Source organism: Oryzias latipes, chromosome 18, assembly GCF_002234675.1.
Source record: "Oryzias latipes chromosome 18, ASM223467v1".
NCBI classification, from domain to species: Eukaryota; Metazoa; Chordata; class Actinopteri; order Beloniformes; family Adrianichthyidae; genus Oryzias; species Oryzias latipes.
Genome location: NC_019876.2, coordinates 26,036,899 through 26,061,009, shown reverse-complemented (window position 1 = coordinate 26,061,009; position 24,111 = coordinate 26,036,899). Strand labels below are relative to the sequence as shown.

Here is a 24,111-nt window from a genome sequence, read left to right as displayed (position 1 = left end):
ACCTTGGATCTGCAGATGCCTGGGACATTTTTTAAATAATGTGACTTTATGAAGCTCCTAAGAGTGCCTTAATGGAACTACAATAATAAAAAAAAAAACAGGCAGAAAGGTTTAAAGTTCCCCATCAGTGTAAAACCCCACTAACTATTGATTTTTAGAACAAAAACATCCCCACAGCCATTAGACTGTACAATCCCGTGTTAAAGTGACACACTACGGTCCCACAGGTGTCTGTCTGTCATTGATTCAGTTATTTATTTACTTTGGTTGCAGTTTTTTTTTTTATGTTCTTGTTCCTGAACGGTTGTTTGATTGGTGTGTACCTTTTTACTTGTTTATTTTGGGATAAAAAATAAAAGAAAAGGGCATCACGTGTTTGCAGTGGATCACATGCCACTTTCGTAGCTGTATTTATTTAACCCTTGTGCTATCTTAGATGACCCCACCCTTGTATCGACATGTTTTTCCTGGGATAAATAAAGTCATCTAATCCAGTTTAATCAAGAACAGTGTTTTCTTAAAATTCACAATTGATTTAAAACTGTTACGTTTTTCAAAAAGATTTTGTGACAAACGCACTTTACTGAATGAACATTTTTGAAATCACGTGTAAATAAAGATCCTTCACATCTCTGGTTTTATTTTCTTGCTGCCCAAATATTTTTTATTTTCCTACACAAGTCAACGGCATCTTCCAGCAAAAGTTTTGTTCTTGTTGGTTTTATTTCCATCAAAATATTTTGATATCCACCTGCTGGCAGATTTGTCAGGTGGGTGCTGTGCTTCTGCGGTGAATGTCGGAGCTTGAAGACATTATAAATTTCAGTGTACATAAACCATTTGTGGACACAATCTGGTCTTGTCTGATCTCAGGATCTAATCAGGGTTGGGCTTGGTTAGTCTTCCTGGGGCGATATCTTATTTTGAGTTGATGCAACCACAAAGAGGTGCTCTCCTGTGTTTCTCCACACCTGTACAAATATATGTAGGGTTGGGTCAGGAAAGTCATCCACTGTAAAACTGAGGTCATTAAGCTGTCGTCCAGCTCTAATAAATGTCCTGAACAACTCCAATATACTTCTCTGTCAGTCCAGACTTCCTCATTTAAACCACAGCTCCCCTGTATTCTATAGATTACCTTATATAGACTTTATCTTGATCTACAAAGACTCAATGGAGCGCCTTCAGACCATCTACTGTATGTTCTTCTCCTGAAGCCTCCTCAAAGCAAATGTGGCATCTGTGCTTTTCTTTCTCTGCATTAAACCGAACTGTTGCTTTCAAATACTCACTTCCAATATCAGCCAAGCTTCCACGCCTCATTTGTATGATGGAGCATCAGGACCATCCTAAAAATAAATACACTTTGTAAAATTATTAGAAAAGCGCCATAAAATTATGAAAAAAGTGTTTCAATTTAACAAGAATAAAGACGTAAAATTATGAGAAAATGTAAACATTTTACAAAAGTAACACCGTGAATCTATGGTTTAAAAAGTTGTCATTTTAGAGGGGGAGAGTTTTGAGAGAAAAAAAGATATACTTTTATGAAGATAAAGTTACATTTACAAAAGAGTTAAGCAAATTCAGCGAGATTCTTGAGAAGGGCAATGTATTGCAACATAAATTAAATTCATATTCATTTTCTTTGTTGAAACATCTTAAAAGCTAAATGTAGGAGTTTTACTTACTTAATTCCCAAATATTTACTTATAATCTGTCATGTTTCCTTTGGCTTCATTGTGTGCTTTGTCCCTTTTTCTACGTGAGATTCGTCAGAGCTGCCTTATTTTCTATAAAAAGAAGTTTGCAGCGAGTCACAAAAACTTCACAGAAGAACGTTTCCATTGTCGAAACAAATATTAAAAAAAAGATGATTCTGGGTTTGACAAAATCCTGAAGATCTAATGAAAATCCCAAATTACCTATGAAATGTAAAATCCAATATTATGATTGTGTTTTTTTTTTCTTTTCAGAAGAGAAATTCATCAACTATGTTTGATTTCTGTGAAAAGATATTTTAGTCAGAGCTGGAGCGGCGTGAGAACAACATGGAGCTTTTTCCTGTTTGGTAGTGTTGGGGGAAACACTGCGGTCTTCTGTGTTGTCAACAATTCTACAAAGACAGAGTCGTCTGCATAACACTAGTTCCTACTTTATCATGTATCACAATAAAAACACACCTTCATCTTAAAGATTCATCCTACTGACATGTTAAAGGTTCCTGGTCCTTTCAATGAAATCAAATAATCTGGACAGCATCTTTCATAATAAGCTCTGCTCTATGACGTAGTTACAATCCTTGAGCATAGCTGATGATCCAACTGAGAGCAACCTTCAAGTTTGAGGAAAACTGTGTTTTGTTTTGGGTTTTAAGGACAAACATGTTTATCTGAGCATTACAGAACAGTCTGGATGGTAAACACTTGAGCCTTTTCTTCTGTTTACTCCGTGCCTGCCGTGTACACCTGCCCTGTTATGAGGAAGAGCAAACAGAACGCTCAGATCCACCTTTCCAAAAATCAGTCATGCACCACTTAGAGAGGTGAGGGCTCAGATACAGTGAGCACAGATTTATGATGATGCCAGGAGGAGGGACAAAGGTGACACCTTCATCGCCTAGGGTATAAATGACAAAGATGATGATTCCCGATAATGAAATCCATTTATTCATCTGCAGCACCGTCACAGTGACCTGAAGGTATTTCAGTTTGTTTTATTTTTAAACAATTGTTTTCAGATGGGACAAAAGAAAAGCCTTTTATTGGTGTTTATGGTCAAAATTTTATTTTAGTATGATTCCATGAGTAACTTGGCATGTACAATGTTTAAAATTGTTTCAAAAGTGTAATTCTGACTTTAAAATGTCGGGCTCCTCCTGGAATCTCGTAGATGTTCCATCCAAACTTTGGAGCAATCAGGGGAAAAAAATTCTGATTTTCCACTTTTGTTGGAATATTTTGGATATTTCGTAATTTCCTGAAGTTTATTTTTTTGATTCTTTTTGAGCTGCTGAAAACAAGATTGCTGGCTAACGCCGCTCCATTTCAATGGTATCTTTAAACAGTTGAATGGGGGAAATTTTAATGGCCATTAAAACAAATACATTTAAAAGGAAGCAGACCAGAGTTTTTCTTTCTTAAAGAACACCTATTCTCCTCAGATGGTCAAATGAGGAAAAGGATCGTGGAACAGGAAAAATCTACATTTAAGAAAGTGAAGCAATAGTTTTTTCTGGACGTTAATTTGGGTTTTCTTCTAAATGTTTTGTGTGAACTTTTTAACTTTTGACGAATTTAAATTTAACCCTTTTTTGTGCTTCTTTCCTGTCTTGACGAATCAGTTTATTTCCTGTGAGAGACTCAGCTGCTCCTGTTTGTCATGACTAGTTTCTCTAGTTCATGTTTTTTGTGAACCAAGTCCTGGAATTTCATCCGTCTGTAAATAATGAGACCTCACTCTTCTTCCAAATTTAAATGACATCTCTGATGAAGGCTTTCAGTTTCAGTTTTTCCCTCTACCTAAAGCACACATCTCAACATCTGTTTGCTTTGCTTTTTGTAACACAATCGTGTTGGTATCTTTCCAGCTTTTATTCTAACTTCACTTGTTGTTTTTGGCCCTTTCAGATAAAAATGCTTTGTATTAGTGCTAAAACATTGAAAGACCTATCTTTTTGAAAACTATATTTTCATTTCTTTTTTGCTTGCTTTCTTCTTTTTGGAATTGTTTTAGTCTAAATTCATATTTTCTTTGCAGTGTGTGCTTAATGCGGTGCAGCAGGGCATTCCTTTCAACTTACAGGAATTTATGGAGTAGCTTAACCCTTGTGCTATTCTAGTCACATTAACATTGGGAGTTGGGTCATCTAGACCCACTAGACAGTGCGCTGAACCTGTTTTCTTCAATGATTTGTGATCTTCACTGGTGTCCATGGATTACATGAAATCTTTCCACCTTTATGCACCTTTGTCATGGTAGGGAGAACACGTCAATGGAAGGGGGGGGGGGGGGGTCATCCAAGATAGCACAAGGGTTAAGAAGATATAAAGACCTCAGTCTGGTTAGAGTAACCACTCTGAGGTTTAATTCTTTTTTTTTTTTTTTTTTACACTGCAGGATACATTGACTCTTACCTTAAGCGTCTGGTAAATACAGAAGAACACCAAACTTTTCTTCATGCTATTTCTCTATTTTATAAACCAATTTTAGAGTTAACTTAACGTTAAATCAACATTTAGCTCTCTCATAGTCAGTATTGTGTATGCTGATTCCAACCAGAAACACCTTATAGTTTACTTATGTATGTTATTTAGAAGTAATCCTTTACCCTGCAATATTTCTCCCTCTAAAGGTTTTATGTTTTTCCCATTTAACTTAAAGCTTCAGTCATGTAAAACCTGCCAAACTAATATACAAAAAGCTGAAGTGAAAAATATACCACAGAGCAATTTAAATGTATATGAAGTGGGATGTGGTTGAACAAGGATCACTAATTACATATTTTCTGCTGAGTAAAGTGCAGTTGGAAGACAAACTCTACAGATTTACTCTGTGTAGTCCATAAAAATGAAAATTTGGACGTTCTCTGGCTGACAATAGTTTCCTCCTAATGGTGGCTGGGAGGAAAGGTAGCAGCTCAGTCCCCCTAGAGGAGTTCGGAGTAGCCTGCAGCTGCTGTTCCTCCCCACAAAGACCAGTCAAATGAAAAAGAAGAAGCTTCTGTATCTGCCAATTAGAATGAAACAAAAAGTTGGCCAAATGAAAAGGAACTTGCACAGAGTCTAAAGACTTCGACGATGTTTTTGTGTTTTCAAAGGGTCAACGAGACGCTCAGATGGGGCAGGTCATACCCAAACGCAACTCGCATTCTCCAACCGTCAACGTCTCCTCCACGCAAGATGAAGAACCTCCCAGATATTCTCCTCACAACTTTGATGGCAGAAACCCAAACCTCCAGGTCCCTGCAACTATCATTGGGGATTCCAGGTTTGTCTGCAAACGTTTCACCTTTTTTTAAATGACTTGCATTTATTTCCTGAAAAGTAAGGAAGGATTTATGCACATTGTGATGGAAATGGAGATATCTGAACTTTACCGCAATTTACAAAAAGTGGCTGTTTCAGGTTGTAACCTCTGACTGTAGAGCAGAAAAAAAAAGCAGTACTGAAACCTAAGTACAGGCCAGAGTTCGGCAAAGCTCAGAGGTGGGCTCAGTACCCCGTGAGACGTGCCGACAGACTGGCAGGGCGGTGATGTAAGAGCCGTGGTCTTACTGAACTGCAGGGTTAATGAGTTGCAGGTTTGTCAGACTGTCCTGCAATCATCCTGACCACGTGTTAGAATAAAACTGGAAAACAGCAGCAGTGGCCAGGAGAGGGAGACAAAGGGACAGGAAACTGTCAAACACGAGAAGGTTATCAAAATCAAAAAACACAGTTCCAAACAAGCATTCAGCAAGAGATACATGAGCTACAAAAGCTAACTGTTGCAGAAAATGACTTCAAACTGAATTTGGTAAAGCCCGATGATACGTATTTTATTATAGTTCTAAGCAAATAGCTTGTATTTTTTGAGTTTTTACGTATCTAATTGTAATTTATTTTGATTACAGTGATAAAAACTAGTGTAATACGTGGAAATGACTCCTTTTAGAACTAAATGAGAATATATGATCTTAAAATTTAAACTAGCCCTTATTCTTACATAACATAACATAAATCTAAACTTTTCTTTCCAAAACAATGATAACCAATAAAACTTTAAAACTTTAAGTTTTTTTTTAAACTTAAATCAAGTTTTTCTATTGTCTATAGTAAAGAGAAAAATAATTTTGATTCATTTTCATTATTATTTCCTTAATTCTAGATTCTGGCCCTAAATGAGACAAAATAGTCTGGACTGAGGATTTTGAGAAAAGCTTGAAAAGGTTTGGTGCAAAGATAAAACTCTAAATTCTGGTAAAATATCTAGTATTTCTAAAAAAACAGATTTTGAATCTTTGCAAGCATCACATAGTTTGTAGTATGGGAATATAAGAGAGTAGCTCCTGAAACAATTCTGAAGGAACTTCTTCACCACAATCTTTGGCATCTCAGAGGAACAAAAACAGATTGCCCAATTAAATAACGTCTTTAACATTTTCTTAACTCTTAGGTCATGGCGGTCGCCTCTAGAGCGACCAGCACACATGCCAGCTGAACGAGTGGTAGTTTTATGTATTGGACACCATATATTGAAATTTTATTTGTACAGTCTTCACTTTTTAACTATATTTTCAAAAAAAAATACTTTTAAACAAATTATGTAAACTTTAGTTTGTGATTTGGAGAGGTCTTGTTGTCTGCAGCGGCTCTCCAGAGCGGCAGGGCTCGGGGGTGGAGCATCGACGCACCTCGCTCTACAGCAACATCGACCTGGTTCCTCAGCTGGAATATTATGCCAGGACCATAAAACACCAGCAAGCGAGGAGCAGACCCTCCCTGGAGGTGCTGAGGAAGACCATTGAGGTGAATCATGCAAAAACAAAAAAAAAGCTACTTCAGTTTGAAGGATGTTTACTTCAAAATTCTAGACAGACTAAATTCACTTTTAAAAAAGATACCTTGGAATGAGTTACAGAACTACAGATGTTCTGATCTGTTTGTGACCTTTGATTTTGTTTTGCTGTCAGGAGGTGGAGGTCGGAGTGGGTGGAGATAATACTTCAGAGCCACAGATTGAAGGTGAACAGCCTCCAACCCCCAAGGGGAAAACTCCCATTCGCTTTGGCTGGATCATTGGAGTGGCGGTGAGCTTTGACCTCCATTGACCTCGTTCAGTTTTCACCATCACTGATGACACCCTTATTGGACGATTGTACCTAATCTCTTGTTGTAAATCAAAAAATGTTATGGAGCTGCGATCACAACTTATAGATAATGAAACTTGCAAACATTTCTGAAGCATCACTTCCTCTTCATTTTATTCATTTCAAATTAAAAGCACATCCAGTAGCTGTGACGGTTTCATTTAGGCTGTCTTTGATCGCAATAATAAAGTCAACGGGGCTCTGTTTAGTTGTGATTTAGTTGGTGTATTAGCTTACCAATGTACTCAGCATCCTTCCAAATGTTTGTACTACTGGATCGACCAGGGGGAACTGCTCTGCTGACAGCTTGAAAGCTGTAGATAAACAGGCTTTAGCTCATTTTCACAGTGATTCTCTTTCAATTCTCAGATGCGAGTCATGGTGAATATTTGGGGGGTCATCCTGTTCCTCCGCCTGACGTGGATCACCTCCCAGGCGGGTATTGGTAAGTCTTTCTCCATTCAACCTTTACTCGCTTTGTTTCCGCCTCTGCAGCGGTGAGGTTCACAGGTAAATGCGTCCACCTGCCCAAGCATTTGAGAGCAGAAGCAGTTTTGTGTTTGGATCCAGAGACTCTGGATTGACTGCTGGATTCATGTTGTGCTTCCAGTGCTGACGTACGTGATCATCCTCATTTCTGTGTTGGTGACCTCACTGACGGCGCTCTCCATCTCTGCCATCGCCACCAACGGCAGGGTCGTTGCAGGTCAGCCTCGAATTAAAATGAAGTCAAAATAAAAAAATAATCTAAATAAAGCCTTCAGATATAAAATAAAAATGTGTCATCATTAAAGGTGGGACATATTTTTTGATCTCCCGAACTTTGGGTCCGGAGATCGGAGGACCGATTGGGATCATGTACGCCTTCGCCAACACCCTCTCTGTTGCTCTCAACACTGTTGGCTATGCAGAAGTGGTTCGCAATATGATGAGGGTACGCATTTCTTACTGAAAGAGCAACATATCATGTCTGTGCTTTGTTTTCAGGAAAATCAGCTTTGGTGTCGAACATGACAACTTGCCAGGTTTTTAATATCTCACTAGATTGAAAAGTTTTACTGATTTTCTAATCAGAATAACTACAAAATATAAACAGTGTAAATATAACAAGACATTTTAAGGGTTTAGGTTGAAATCTTTCACTTGTTCTGTGAACAGAAGAGATGCTGGATTCCTGGTTAAAAAAATGGGAAAAAGAGTCTAGTTTAATTAATTTTACTGTGGTTTAAACTAAAAATCTTTTATTTTATTCAGGACAAAAAAGCGGTTCAGACACCATACAGTGTTTTAAAAAATTTCAAAATTTTATTTTTATGTATTTAAACATTTCATCCACAAGGGGGCACACACCACGTTTTTGTGCATTTTGACAATGTCTGTTAAAAGGGAGGTTTTGCATCTTTGTGTGCCAGGAATTAGGTGTTACCATTGTCGATGACATCAATGACGTGCGCATCGTCGGCGTGGTCACTGTGACCGTCCTCATGTTGATCGCTGTGTCTGGAATGAAGTGGGAGTCCAAGGTAAAGGCATCAAAACATAACACAACTGGTGGATATTTTTCTTTTAAGAATTATGTAATAACATTTTTCTCATTTGTTTGCCTTCATTTCTTTCTCCCACAGACTCAGATTTTTTTCTTCCTGGTTATGATGGTTGCCTTTACAAATTACTTAGTGGGCACAATCCTTCCTCAAGGCATTGAAAAACAAGCGAGGGGACTCTTTGGTTACAAAGGTAAAGCTCTTCATCTCAACACCATCTTAGAGCTCTCATTTGAATCGGATAGTTCAAAAGGGGCCCAAGTCCACAATTTTTCAAACTAGAGATATTATATATTCTGTGGTCTTCAAGGGAAAAGCTTTCTGATTATGTGCAAAAACGTCCCAAGTCTGTTGTAATGTATTGACTATGCTTGACATAGAGGGCTGCATTGGGATTGGGTCCCGCGGGACCCAACCCAAATCTCGCGGGATTGGGCGGTTTGAATTGTGCTGCGGGCGGCAAAAAAAAACCCCGCGGGATCAGTGCTGCCATGAATATCTCATGAATATATATTAGCAGACTACGTTAGGCTGAGCGGCTGTTGGATTCTTATGTACTGAAGCTACTGAAGCTCAGTGAAAGCACCAGGTAGAGACGCCCAATGGCCACTGTCATCTAACCTGTTGTTGGGGGTGTGCAACGCCCCACCCCGCCTCTTAGAAATTGTGTTATTTAAAGCCTGATACCACGTTTGCGTGTGGGCGGAGCTACCAGCTGAAGTTATGGTCTGATCGCTGCATGGAGCAATGTGTGCATCAATGCATGGTAGACACAAAGAATGTGGAGAGATCAGGTTTATTATTTTGAAGAGTTTCTGCATGGTAATCATGTTTCCATGTTTGAGATTATAAAATGATCCCAGAGAAAGTCTCTGCTTCAACTCCCGCAGGGAAAGCTGCGTCTGAATCTGACGCCCGTGTTATGTTTCCATCTCTGACAGAGTTTGAAGCCAAAGCCCCTCCCCCGCCTCTTTACCTGCTTTTCCTCTCTACCTGTTCACCTGTTCACATCCTCTGTAGCTGAGAGTTGTTTTTCCCCGCGCTCCCAGTGTATTCTACAGAGATAGCGCAAAATACGGTCATTGTAGGTTGACATGATAGCGCAGCACACGGATGAAAGAGCTGTCAATCTATCCGGCAACACTGCGCAGGATACGGATGGAGCAGGTTTCCTGGCAGAGGCATGATGTCAATTGATGAAGCAGAAAAGAACCTCAAACGAGGTTCATCGTGAGACACGCATGGTGTTCAGATCTGCGAATCAGCAAAACTGGAAAAGGCTGAAGCTAAAAAAAAAAAAGTATTTTTCTGTCAGGAAAAATTAATTCATAGATTTTCCGCTCTGTTGAACCATTACAATGTTTTTTTCCCTCCATAAATTCAAATGACTTTGACCTGCGTCTTTACCAGCTGGTTCAGCGCTTCAGGCCGTCTGTCTGCGCGCGGACACACACACTTTTAACCGAACAGGATTTGTAAAAATATATTTAATAATTAAGTTGCAGATTACACAAAAGAGGAATGCATGAAAAGATGAGGCTGGAGGACGGACATGAATCTCTTTTTAATAATATATCAATACAAATACGTGTTTTTTTCCTGCGGGACGGGAGACGATACAAAATCAATGCATCTCTATTACTGTGCGGGACTAAATTCTCTGAGTTTCGCCGGTGCGGGCGGGAGTGTAACGCATACGTTGCGGGAGCGGCGGGATTGGTCAGAAATTCAGCGGGCGCGGGCGGGATGAAGAAAATAGTCCTGCGCAGGGCTCTAGCTTGACATCTAAAATGCATTAAGTGCAACATTCCTGGACTTGGGCCTCTCTTGCATGGGTTTTGCTTTATCCCATAGATGGCAGCACTAGTTATCCAATATGGAAGATCCCATGTTTAATTCAAGAAGGGCCCAAGTCCAGAGACTTTAGTTTGCTAGTCCTCTGAAATGATAAAAGTGAGGTGCTTCATATTATAGCATTTGCAAGCTATGAACTGGTTCTAAATCTGGGTAAAGTATTAATCATTTGGTGTAGCCTCCCTTTAAGCTATGCAATTAAAATAATTTCCTGGAAAAACAAACCTTTTGGACTTGGGCCACTTTTGAAACCGATTAATCTGGACTGGAGTTAAAACTGAACCCACTCATCTTTTAGTCGATATCAATAATAATAATAATAATAATAATAAACTTTATTTGTATAGCACCTTTCCAGATAAAAATCACAAAGTGCTACACAGTAAAACAAGGAAAACACAATAAAACACAGTAAAACAAAGAATACAGAGAAAATTAAGAAAATGCTATTATCAAAAGATTTAAGCGGCTTTTTAAAAGAAAACACTGAGTCAGCAGATCTGAGGCTGAGAGGAAGGGAGTTCCAAAGGGATGGGCCCACTGCTGCAAAGGCTCTGTCACCTTTAGTTTTAATCGAGTTCTCTTAACAACCAGCAAGCCCTGGTTGCATGACCTCAGGGACCTGCTGGGAGTGTACGGCTGCAAAAGGTCTTTTATGTAGACCGGTGCTTGGCTATTGAGTGCTGTGTATGTTAAAACCAGGATTTTAAAATGCACTCGGTAACGGATGGGGAGCCAGTGCAGCTGGATTAACAGCGGGGTGACGTGTGAAAACTTGGATGAATTAGTTAAAAGCCTTGCAGCAGCATTCTGGACAACCTGAAGCCGTTCTAAAGATTTTTTGCTCAAGCATGTGAAGATGGAGTTGCAATAATCAAGACGAGATGAATAAAAGCGTGAATCAGCATCTCCATCTCAGAGTGTTACACAATTGGACTCAGCTTTGCATTGTTTTTTAAATGATAAAGACAAGAACGTACAAGTGACCTGACATGTGAGTCAAGGGATAAAACCGGGTTTAGAGTCACCCCAAGGTTCCTGACAGACGGCTTGATAGAGGAAGCAAGAGGGCTAAGCCACTGGACTATCTGGGGGAGGCAAGTGTCAGGAGCAACCTCAGTTTTAGCTTCATTTAGTTGGAGAAAATTATCATTCATCCAACACTTATCCAGACACCAATGTAAAATCTGTATTTTAAAAACATCCTGCAGTTTAAAAGACACTTAAAGCTGAATATTTGAATTTGCACATTTCTTTTGCACATCTCTTTACCTGCACTGTTTTGTAAATAGCTCTTTAAATTATACCACATTTTCCTTGTTCTTGTTTTTTATTTATATTATTCTTAGTCTTTTTTCCCCTGTCAGTTGTTATGGCAACGAACAAATTTCCCACATGTGGGATCAATAAAGTATTTCTGATACTGATTCTGATGAACATCAAGTCACCACCAGAACACACAGAAGCCATATGTTTTGTTTTTTTGTAAAACAAAAATAAAAAACCTTATTAGAAAAAAATAATAATACTATAAATGGTGTTTTTAACATGTTCTTGTGGCGTTTTTCTGATGATGGCAGATATATATAAGAAAATAAAATATATATCAGAAAATATTTAATTTCTAAGTATTCTTTATTCAAATCGTGATTCAGGAGGAGATGAAAAACACAACAAAGACCCAAAAGCCAAACTGAACTGATTGCTGAATCTTTCTGGTTTTGTTTACAGCCGATATCTTTGTAGAAAACCTGGTGCCAAGCTGGAGAGGGCCTCAAGGAAACTTCTTCCGGATGTTTGCTGTTTTCTTCCCAGGCGCCACTGGAATCTTGGCTGGAGTTAACATCTGTGGAGATCTTAGAGTATGAAGAGAGGATTAGGAAGGAAAATGATTTTTTTTTACTTTTTCGTGTTCCTCAGATCTCTGTTTCGTCTCGCCCTGCAGGACCCAGCCAGCGCCATCCCTAAAGGAACGCTCTGGGCTATTTTTGGGACGACACTTAGCTACCTGGTCATCTCTATAACTGCCGGTAAGTTCCTTCTACAACAGGCTTTTCATTTTTGTCCCCAGAAGTTTGATGAGGGAGATACAGAAATCTTTCCCATCCTCCAGGTGCATGTGTGGTGCGAGACGCCTCTGGAAACGTGAGCGACATCATCACTGGCAACCGCTCTGACTTCTGCGTGGGACCGGCGTGCCAACACGGCTGGAACTTCACCAACTGCATCCAATCCCAGACCTGTAAATACGGACTGTCCAACAATGTGCAGGTGGGATTCATGATGTGTACGTTACATGAGCTGTTGCTGCGGCCATGTTGTTCGGAGTCACTCAAACATTCAGATCAATGATGATGAATTTTACCTCTGAGTCCGGCTGTGTTTTACTTATTTTACTTTTTCCATTTGACATTGAAGGAGCAAAACAATTTCAGGACATTTTAAACTCTTTGACTACCCAACCAAGACAAATCAATTAGAAACATGTTTTTTCTGCTGCTTATTGCCAGGGGGAGTACGATATATTGTCTTTGGATTCAGTAAAATGTGTTTCAGAATGTACTCTACCATTTGGTTCAGCAGGCTGTTAACTAAAACTTCTTCCTTCCCGAAAAAGGCTTTAAGTACAGCTGATTCTTTTACATTTTTATTTGAATCTTATTCTAACCAGAATGTTCACAATAATAATCACATAATCTGAACAATAGCTGTGGTTACATCGACAAAAGTAATCAGTATGAACACCTGATTAGATTAAATATGTCGCATGCCAAAATTTCTTTCCAGAGATAAGTGGGTTATGCCGATTGTTGATCTGATGTAAACAGTCCATTCCAATCGTGGGTCATGACTGCTTTGGCTTTGCGTTGTGCATAGACGGTGTTTCGTTCCAGAGAAGGCTTTGGAGCGCGAACAGGAATGGTCGCCTGCTCCACGCGAGCTAGGATATCTCTGAGTAAAGCAGCTGGACTAAAGCAGCTTTGTGTTTGTGGGCAGGGGAGGGTATTTGCTAGGGTGTAAGCTCCAGAGGAGGCTTTTGACCGCAGTCCATCTGGCTGCTCTACGTGAGTGGGTTGCTGGACACAGGACAACCGTGTGTCCGAGCAGTGGAGCGGCTCTGGGACAGTTTGTGAGCTAACGGAGGCGGCTTTTGAATGGAGAGGTGCTGCGCAGGCCTGAGAAACCGTGTAAAAAAATCCTGTGAATTCATGTTTCCAGGCGTGTCCAGAAAAAAGTAAAGACTAATGCTAGTTCTACATATTTACTTTCAGTCAAGATGCACATTGCGTCATTGTGCGCATGGATTTTAACGACATCCACGGCTAAATGTTGTTGTTGGCACATATTGGTCTAATTCTAACCGTTCTTCCGGCTCGGTTCCACCTAGAAAAAAAAGCACAGACTAAAAAATTATGAGAAAACAAGCAATGAATAATAATCATAACAATAATAAAATCACATTTAGAACATCGTCCCGCTCAATGCTGCAGCTTTGTTTGTCTACAATGGAACTCACTGGTTCTTCCTCTATGGCTGTTTCCGGTATTTTAGAGAGTTCTGCGCATGTCCAAATTTATTCCAACCGAAAGTGTGGCGTATAGAAACGTTTGTTATAATCGGAAAAGTTTTTCTGGGTCCATGTACACGGTTCAATTCTAATCAGATTTTTGATCCGATCAAAGATATTTTGCGCATGGAACCGCAGCAACTGTATCGTTTATGACAGGATACAGAATAAAGAAAACTGTAAATAAACCATTTCTTAAAGTCTGCCTTCAATCCTCCTAGTCTGCCTACTCCTGCATCTTGCTACATCGTTATCTACAAACTTCTTAAGAAATCAGAGTTGTTGTTTTATGGACTTGGGCTGATCAGGAGTTCATTTATCACTGAAAAGTTCACTGTAAAAGATCTGAGCTCGCGGAGAAAACAGCAAAAGTTGATTCTTGTAATCTACTGAAACAGTAAAAATATATATATAAATGTTGAATTTTTTCAGGAAAAAAAACACTTTCCTTTGTAAATATGTTTTTCTTAGCTGTATTTTAATGTCATAAGCGAAGCTGAAGTCTGAATTTGCCAGTAAAAGCTCAGTCAACGTTAAAATAAATGTTCAGGTCTGTTTCTAATGATAGAAAGCCGATAGCAAACCTCACCAACCTATTCCTAATAAAAATATATCTCCAACCAGATTATGGGACAGCTTTCTGCTTACTACTACATCATCTTTGCTGGAATTTTTGCTGCCACCTTGTCTTCTGCTCTTGGATTTCTCGTCTCTGCTCCCAAAGTGTTTCAGGTAAGTAAGCTGAGCAACAGCCTCCCAAACATAATCTGGTATGAACTCAAACAGTAAAGTTTCCAAGCATATTTCAGAAACACTTTCTTTCTCTCTTTCTTTCAGTGTCTGTGCAAGGACCAGATCTATCCGTTCATCATATTTTTTGCAAAGGGTTATGGGAAAAACCATGAGCCACTTCGGGCCTATGTGCTCTGCTACCTGATTGCTGTGGGCTTCATCATCATTGGTGCGTCTATGGTCATTTTTTTTAGACGGTTTAGTTTTTGCCATTCTTTTAGAGCTTTGGGATTCCTTTTTTTCAAAGACGATTGTTTTTCTAATCCTGTTTACCTCAACAGCTGAGCTGAACAACATTGCAGCCTTGATCTCAAACTTCTTCCTGTGCTCCTATGCTCTGATAAACTTCAGCTGCTTTCACGCCTCCTTGATGAACGCACCTGGTACGTTTTTAATCCACATTCATTTTTCGCCATGATTCCTTTTGCCAAATGAATGTTGTATCTTTGTACAGCCACATTTTTCACTTCTTACTGTCAATAATTCATCGTTTGCCTCCCCTTCAATATTTCAATATTCTTCTTTTGATCACTCATTATGTGAAGTAGTCACTTTTTAAAAATGTACTCAGCATGGGGTTTACGGAGGCGGCTTTTGAACGTAGGGCGGTTGACCTCCAAAGGTAAGATTGCGGGTTCAGTTCCCGCCTCGCCCGCCCATGTGTGTTGAAGTGTCCTTGGGCAAGACACTGAGCCCCACCTTGCCTCTGGTGGAAGGTTGGCGCCAGTGTTCAGCAGTGGAGCCGCCACCAGTGTGTGAATGTGTGTGTGACAGGGTGAATGGGACTGTGACTGTGAAGCGCTTTGGGCCTTCGAAGAAGGTAGAAAAGTGCTATATAAGTATACGCCATTTACCATTTGATGATTTAAAGTAGATTCATCCTGGAGTTTATTTTTTACACTCTGTCTTTGGCTTTTCTTCAAACCTCTTCACCTTACCCCAAAAGTTTAATCCAGTGTGTTCTGAATCCTGCAGGGTGGAGGCCAACATTTCGCTACTACAACAAGTGGGCGTCTCTGTTCGTAGCTGTGCTCTCTGTGGTTCTGATGTTTTTGTTCACATGGTGGGCCGCTCTGGTTACCTTAAGCGTCATCATCTTCCTGTATGGATATGTCAATTACACGAAACCAAGTGAGTCAAAAGTGGAGTTTCTGTGAAGCCCCCAAAGTAAAATATTAAAAAAACAAAAGGTATCAAGTCAAAGAAATTGTAGCTGGGAAGTATAATGTCATTGATTATCATCATGGCTCTGATGGAGTAGGGAGAGGAAGCCAAAGATTGAGAAACAGTGAAAAGTGAAGACAGCTCAGAAAATTAACAGTGTTTCAATCTGTCTCAGAACGTCAACAAGTTATCGGTTCATGATCTTTCAAAAGAAAGCGTTTTAACAAAGCTTGTCCTTGTTGAACTGTTGTGTGACCAAACTAGGAGACAGGCCGGCTTTGATTTGGTTAGGGCATCTGCTTCTGGAAGTAGTGGCAACTATGCATAAACCGTCAGATTAGCTAAAAGGTTCTGGATAATTTCAAAAGAGCAGCTGATTACTCACCTGCCCTTGTGCGTTTATCAATCTCATCCGGGCAGGACAGAATATGGTCCACTGCTTTGTTTCAAAAACAAAGCAGGTTCTGTTTTTAGACGGATTTTCTCTTGGGTAAAGGTCTCCATCTAAGGGGGGTACATGCAGTGACCATCAAGATAAATATGTGATCTCTGGTAAAGGTGTAGGCGAGGACATCTGTGTTTGAACCTCAGATCTCAGTAGAGATGCTCTCGAGAGCCCATCTTTCTGACAATGTGAGTCACAATCGGAATAAAATGTGGAGCTCTGTTGTCAGTTAGGTGTGATGACTGCCTGTGATTTGAGAACCATCAGAATGATCGGACCTGTGCTAGCAAAAGCATCTGCAGAAAGGACGACACCTGACCAACTCAACGTCAGGTGGCATGTTGTCTGGTCTACAGTATCTGGGGTTTGTCATTGCAGTTTTACGTGACCCTGAAAAGGGTTCAGCGGGTTCTGAGGGAAAATGAATGAATGAATGGATGGATTCTGCAAGACCATCCAACCACAAACATTTATGCATATGAAACATTAAATACATGATACAGTGCATGAAGGTGAAGCACCCTGATCCACTGTGAGCTGCTATCAGCAGTGACCATCAAAGCGCCTCAGTCATGTCTCTTCTTACATAATCAGAGATTTTCCAGGTTTGAGATTGAGATAGGAATGGCTGAATTTATAAATATCTACATAACACCTTGGACGATAAAAAATTTCACTAATGAAATATTTCATTTTGATCATGTACAAAAAATATTACAATTGCCGTTATAATATTTATAACTAAGAGTGTCCATTAATTTGTGTGTCATTTAATTTTTATATTTGTCTCCCAGAGTTAAACTGGGGTTCATCAGTTCAAGCAGGAACATACAACTTGGCATTGTCGTACTCTGTCTCTCTGACTACTGTGGAGGATCATGTGAAGAACTATAGGTGAGTCTCTGCACAAATGACTTCAAGTAAAAGCTCATCATAGAATCTATCTATCTATCTATCTATCTATCTATCTATCTATCTATCTATCTATCTATCTATCTATCTATCTATCTATCTATCTATCTATCTATCTATCTATCTATCTATCTATCTATCTATCTATCTATCTATCTATCTATCTATCTATCTATCTATCTATCTATCTATCTATCTATCTATCTATCTATCTATCTATCTATCTATCTATCTATCTATCTATCTATCTATCTATCTATCTATCTATCTATCTATCTATCTATCTATCTATCTATCTATCTATCTATCTATCTATCTATCTATCTATCTATCTATCTATCTATCTATCTATCTATCTATCTATCTATCTATCGTTTACAATGTTTACTTTTAAGTTAATTTTTCTTCTTAGGCCTCAGTGTCTGGTCTTGACTGGACCGCCAAACCAGCGACCTGCTCTGGTTGACTTTGTTGGTTGTTTCACGAAAAACATCAGCCTCATGATCTGTGGAGACATCATCATGGTTTGTTTGCTTTTCCTGTTTTTGCTGTTGTCCTTGCACTTTTTTAAATAATTGTTTAGTGTTTATTCGCTGTGAAAGGGTTGATCCACACCAGAGCTGGTTTTCTTTTGACAAATGTAAAAGCTGTACTAAACTCTAAAGCGGTCCAGAGAATCCTGGTTCTGAGGAGTAGGTGATCGAGCTTTGAATACAGACAAAAAAATGTTTAAAGACTAAAATAAAAAATAAAATAAAACTGTCCACAGAGTGTATTTAGTCATGTAATGGTGAAACAAATGTCTCATAATTAAATGAGTAGCAGTGAGGAGTTTTGGTCCATTCCAGTCTATGCTTCCCTCCTGACACTGATGTGCTTAGAGAAAAGAAAACCAAATGAAGACAATAAACTTATCAACATTCCTGCATCTTCAGACTGAGCCAAAGGGTGTTTTCTGATGTCAAAAACCCTGAGAGGTTTTATGCTTCTATAGTTTGTCTTTGGAAGCAATTTTGGTTCCTCAATAAAAACGATTTTTCTGATTCCATCAGGAGAAGGACAGAAAAACTCGACCAGACAACACCACAGACGTGATGGTGAAGTGGCTGAACAAGAGGAAGGTTCGAGCCTTCTATACTCCGTTCACCGGCGACAACCTGAGAACTGGAGCTCACTATCTGTTACAGGTACACACAGAAAGTGTTTGCAGTAGTTCCACACTTTTTTTACTGACATCATCATCATCATCATCAACCATTTCTTGTTGTTTTTCACATGTAAACTGAAGAACTGAAAATGAAGGTTTATGTTTAGACTGACCCTGTAATAATGTTAAAGACTGACAATAAAGAGAACACAGTAATGATGTTATGCCGTTTGTTTCAGGGTTTTATGATCAGGCTTTACATTAATCCAGGAGTTCTGGAAGTTTCTTTGTCATCTTTTTTTGTGTGTTAAAGGCTTCTGGACTTGGCAAGTTAAAACCCGACACTCTGATTCTGGGCTTTAAGGCAAACTGGAGGAACAGCACTCCAGAGAGCATTGATGACTACATTAACTCCATTTAGTGAGTCTGTCAAAGCTAGAAATGAATCATTTGAAAGCAGAAACTGACAATGATCATGAGGCTACTTTGACCTTAAAATATCTGACTTTAAAACAATTGACAATTCATTATTCCAGACTGAACAACTAGAATCTGACTTTGTTTTTCTCTTCCTGTTCTCCAGTGACACCTTTGACTTCAATTACTGTTTGTGCATCTTGAGGATGATGGACGGCCTGGACGTCACTGCCGACTTGGATTATCAAGGTGATGCTCAGAACTGATTACATTTGTTCAGAACACAGGACACTTTGATCTAAAAACAAAGAAAACAGAATCTGATGATGTCAATCCTTCAGTGAACGATGGCTTTGAAGCTGACGAACCCGAAGAACCCGTGGAAGACCAAGACCCGCAGAGTAATCAAGAAGACACAGGTGAGAGCTGACTCCTCCCATTTATCCAGGTTACACATCAAACTGACTCAGGTTATATCTGTGGATTTGGGATGGATTTAAAGGAATAACAAGATTTCAGAGGTTGGAAACATTACTGATAAATGATGGGTTGAACTCTGAAGAGTGAGAATTTGTAAAAGCTCGGTTGGACCCAACAGTGTCAGGATTGTTGTCTTCTTGCAGATGCTGACATGTCTGATGAAGGCAAAAGCGATCAGATCAACACTGTGTTCCAGAACGATCAGGGCAAAAAGACCATTGATGTCTACTGGATAGCTGATGATGGAGGTTAGTCTGACAGGGATCCAGCCCGAGTTAAGAGCTGTCATGCTTTCACACTTTCCCCACACAGAAACAAACGGCCATTCAAGTTTGATTTCACTTTAAAGATGTTTCTTCTCATTTTAAGGTCTGACTTTATTGGTGCCCTACCTGCTGACCAGGAGGAAACACTGGCGCCGCTGCAAGGTCAGAGTCTTCCTTGTGGGAGACGAACAAAACGAGGAGGAGCAGCGCAAGGAGTAAGCTCTCCTGTTCTCAGTCACTGAATGAGAAAAAAATTTGGGGAAGGTGCCTGAGTTTCATTTGTCTTGGTGCCTTGCACAGGAAAACCAAAAGAAAAGTGTTTTTTCCCACAATTGTGACTGAACATGTAACATAAATTTCTGCATCAGAACACAGATAATAGAATTTTCAGGAGACAGATAACAAAGTTCCCTTAAATGTGAATCTAAGACCGTTCATTTTGTACTACTTTAGGATTTAAAAATAAAAAGATCTTTGTTATTGAGGTATGTTCTATCGAACCATCATTTCCAGTACTGCGTTCCGTGTACTTTGTCCATTAGCTGTGAAGTGGACCTGACATGATCTGTGATGTTTTTCTCAGGATGACCCTTCTGTTGAATCGTTTCCGTCTGAATGTTAAGGAAATCATCATCATGACGGACAGTGAGAAGCGTCCTCAAGCTAAATGGTGTTGTTCACACTGAGCACAAACACTGAGCACAAACACACAAAATCCATTTTCCAAAGAACATTTTTCACCAGAAGCCACAAAAACTGAACATTTATTAGTCCTAGAGTGTTTAAACATTTAGAAATGCATTCAAATGAGTTCAAATAAAACAGCAGTTGATGCTTTTTCTCCAGTTTACAGGAAATTGTCTTCTTTCTCTCTGGTGCTTTTGTTCTCCAGCTTGACCCGGTTTGTGGACAGCGTTGCCCCCTTCAGGCTGTTTGATGAACAGCAGGAAGGCGTTTCAGTGCAGGATCTGAGACAAAGCGCCCCGTGGAAAATATCTGACAAAGAGTTTGAAGTGTTCAGGCAAAAGGTCAGTTTGTCTGTGTCCAAAGTTAGCGCATTAATGACGTTAATCTCATGCGTGTTCTTTCTTTTTTGAGTTACTTCCTTCACTGCTCTCCTTCCGCAGTCAGAGAGGATGATCAGGCTGAACGAAATTATCCGCAAGAACTCACAACACACTGCTCTGGTGCTCGTGTAAGTTTAACGTTTACTAAAAACAAAATGACGTTCACAAACTCAGACAAGTAACAAGTTAAGGAGTCAAAGCTTGGTTTACATGTCAACAGAGAGTCCTTGTTGTTGATGGAAATGTGTTTTCAGGAGCCTTCCTGTGCCGAACAGAGACTGCCCCAGCGCTCTGTACATGGCCTGGCTGGACACTCTGACCTACGGCCTTCACTGCCCCGCCGTGCTTATACGAGGAAACCAGAAGAACGTCATGACTTTATACTGCCAGTAAACCCAGAGGAGAACTCCATTCTGAAGGAAAACGTGACCAGAATAAAACTGACGTCCCAAGAACAACCAGAGACTCAAGAACTGTATGACCAGAACTAAAGGTTTTGAACAGTTAGGTCACATTTTCAAAGTTTTACCACCTTCTTTTGGTTAAAAAGTTAAGAACTTTTTCTGAATCATGAAAATGTCCAAGCCACTTGGACATTTCCACCTTAGAAGGACTATAGGCGCTCCGACTCTTTGATCAAAAGCTGAGATGCCCGGCAATCACATAAGCCCAACATGCTTCCTGATAGGCCTTTCACAATATATCGCAAATTTATCGTTATCACAATATCAAGCTGTGCAATACGTATATCGCAAAAGTTGCCGAAAATTGCAATAAATGCTTACCTTAAATGTGCTAAAACAATCTTATGACACCTTGAAGTATTTAATGACTTAAATAAATCCTTTCATGCATTTGACCAATCAGATGGCGCCCTTTTATGCTAGATGTTCTCCTATGTTGATGAGGGTCATTTGGAGTTTAACTTTTAAACTGTTGCAGTGAAATGGAAATTCTGTTTTTGGTTGTTTTGCTATTTGTTCATATATCGCAAGTTAGGTCGTCATCACAATATTAATCACTAAGATTGCTTATAGCCAGTTTTCCTCATATCGTGCAGCCTTAGTTCCTGAGAAAAAAGCCTTTTTTTTCTCAGAAATAAGAAAATGAAAATCTCCTCTAATAGAACTTTGTCTGGAATTTCTGTAATAATCTAGTGTAAAACTAACTTAATATCTTCTCGCTTTCATTACTAGTTTGTGATACAAAACGGGAACGCTCACATATTAATGAGATGATTACTGGGACATAAAATACAACCTGACTTTTTCTGTTTTTGCTTCCTTGTGCGAGGAATTTTAGATTCTCACTACATTTCTTTTGGAAACACAGATTTTGTGAATAAAACCAAAAGATAAAACAAAAGGCCATTTTTACTTAATAACACTGTACTTGTGTTAAAAAATGTCAGCATAAAGGCTTGTAATAACCAATTTTTTGAGAAATTCTTTAAAAACAGCAACTTATATTTGGTTAAGATTTCTCTATGGGTCGCATTTAGATAGCAAGGGGTTGAATAAAGGAGTTCAAGGGAGAAGGGGCTGTGGAGGTCTCTGGTCTGTAAGCGAGTGTTGGTGGGGGAGTTAGCCACAGGATAGCACTGTGGTATGACATGTAATGAAAAGTTAGATGTCTTGTTAGATCATTGCAGGAATCACTGAGATGATTTTAGCCTCAATGAGAACATAAAGGTCCGATATTCTGATGTTGGAGAAGACTCCATGCTGGGATCCGGAGATGTTTTCTTTAACATAAAAACAGACTCCCAACCTTCTGTGGAGCGATCCCCAAAAGTTTCAGGTTGTTGGTGAAGATGGATGAAGGAAAAGGAGAGGCAGGAAATGTTTGGGTTTCAGTTGTTGAGAATTCAGAATTTGTCATATTCAAGAAGAGATAAAGATGACTTTTCTTGTCATCTGGTGGAAAAAAACGGGACGAGTTATTGTCAGTACAAAAATGATGATAAAAAACCATGTGAGGGAATGACAGAGCTGAGAGATGAGGCATACTGGAGACAGAAAGGGGCCAAGAACAGCACCCTGTGGAATACCAGATGAGAAGGCATTGAGAACTATAATTCTCTTTCTGCTAGTACGGTAGTTTAAAAAGTTTGTTCAAATAAGCACAAGAACTGTACCAGGAACACTTGTCCACTGTGCACAGACGTAAGACATTTACTTCATAAAAGGCGGCAGAAAGACCCTTAGTTGTAGGAGTTTAGAGGAAAGTCCTGTTCAAAAACTAGACTTTGAACCTGCCTGATATACAGATGGGTCTCATCCCAAAAAACATTCAGGCAGCATCTTTAAATAAATCTAGCACTGAGAACGTTAATCTTCTGTCCAGGATGAGTGATTTAGCTTATTTTATTGAATGTCTTTTTTTAAATAACTTTTTCGCTATATCAATGCAGACATTAAATTTGTGTTGTTTTTGTGTGTCTTTCTTTTGGAATGGTGAACATGTGATGCTACTTTAGCTGCTGTTTTCATTTAAACTGATTCTCCAAGTCTGAACAATCAACATTTTTTCCTGATCAAATCGTAACTGTATTTGGATTTTGGAAGCACATAAAACATGAATTCTTCAATATTTTTAAATGTATTAAATCCATTTGAAGCTTTATATGCAAATATTTCAGCTGTTTGAATAAATATCACTTATGTTTCATACTGTTGTTGTCTAATGAATTAGTTATGTAAGTACCTTCATATTGTGCTTCATTTAGTCAATCCAGAAATATGTATCTCCGCTGTTTTAGGAAAACTGGCAGAAGGTTAAATTTAATTAATTTATTGTTAAGACACTGATAGAATAGTAAATGTAAATTATGAATAGAATAAAATATATTTTGCTTGTTCATTCATTCATCTTCTGCCGTCTTATCTCTTTCGGGGTCACGGGGCTGCTGGAGCCTATGATGTCTCCATCCTGGACAGTTCGCCAGTCTGTCGCAGGGCCACAATCACACACTCATTCACACTCACACCTATGGACAATTTAGATTAACCAAGTAACGTATGAAACATGTTTTTGGACGGTGGGAGGAAGCTGGAGATCCTGGAGAGAACACATGCATGCACGGGGAGAACATGCAAACTCCACAAAGAAAGGTCCTCCACTGATGTTCTGTTTCAGGTCCCCCAGCTGGGACCTGAACCAGTAGCCTTCCTGCTGTGAGGACGCCACCGTGCAGCCCGTATACTTTCACCAGACAGTAGTGGATGCAGTTTATTTTTTTAGTATAGGTTTTATTTTATTTTTTACTTCAAAGACAACTTTATGTGTAAAACTTAGAATGAAACTGTGGCTTAAAACAAGGAGCTAAGAGTCTGCGGGGGTCAAGATTTCATATCTTCTGTTGGACAATATTGTAGATTTATTCGTCCATTTTGCACACATTCACGGATGTAGTGATATCGAATGTCTATATGCTTAGTTCTGAAGTGATCCACTGGATTTTTTGCAATTGCGATGGCACTTTGGTTGTCTTCCATGATCACTGTGGGTGTGTTCTCCACTCCAAGATCAGCCAGTAAACGTCTCAGCCAAACCCCTTCTTGACCAGCTTGACTAAGTGCAACATATTCAGCTTCTGCTGTTGA

General features: G+C 39.3%; 1 protein-coding gene across 1 annotated transcript; it reads left to right on the top strand.

The window, feature by feature from the left end:
* Window positions 1-2,668: 2,668 nt before the first annotated feature.
* On the top strand, window positions 2,669-21,278 carry LOC101161366 (solute carrier family 12 member 3). The gene is made up of 28 exons (XM_004084987.4): window positions 2,669-2,701; window positions 4,820-4,989; window positions 6,350-6,509; window positions 6,674-6,790; window positions 7,220-7,295; window positions 7,461-7,556; window positions 7,645-7,784; window positions 8,263-8,373; window positions 8,476-8,587; window positions 11,980-12,110; window positions 12,194-12,278; window positions 12,362-12,519; window positions 14,441-14,548; window positions 14,654-14,777; window positions 14,890-14,991; window positions 15,584-15,739; window positions 17,012-17,111; window positions 17,542-17,653; window positions 18,182-18,316; window positions 18,590-18,696; window positions 18,860-18,942; window positions 19,035-19,112; window positions 19,317-19,421; window positions 19,543-19,654; window positions 20,023-20,109; window positions 20,332-20,467; window positions 20,567-20,634; window positions 20,761-21,278. The coding sequence occupies exons 2-28, from the start codon at window positions 4,838-4,840 to the stop codon at window positions 20,897-20,899; spliced, it is 3,090 nt and encodes a 1,029-aa protein (XP_004085035.1). The 5' UTR covers window positions 2,669-2,701; window positions 4,820-4,837; the 3' UTR covers window positions 20,900-21,278.
* Window positions 21,279-24,111: the final 2,833 nt, after the last annotated feature.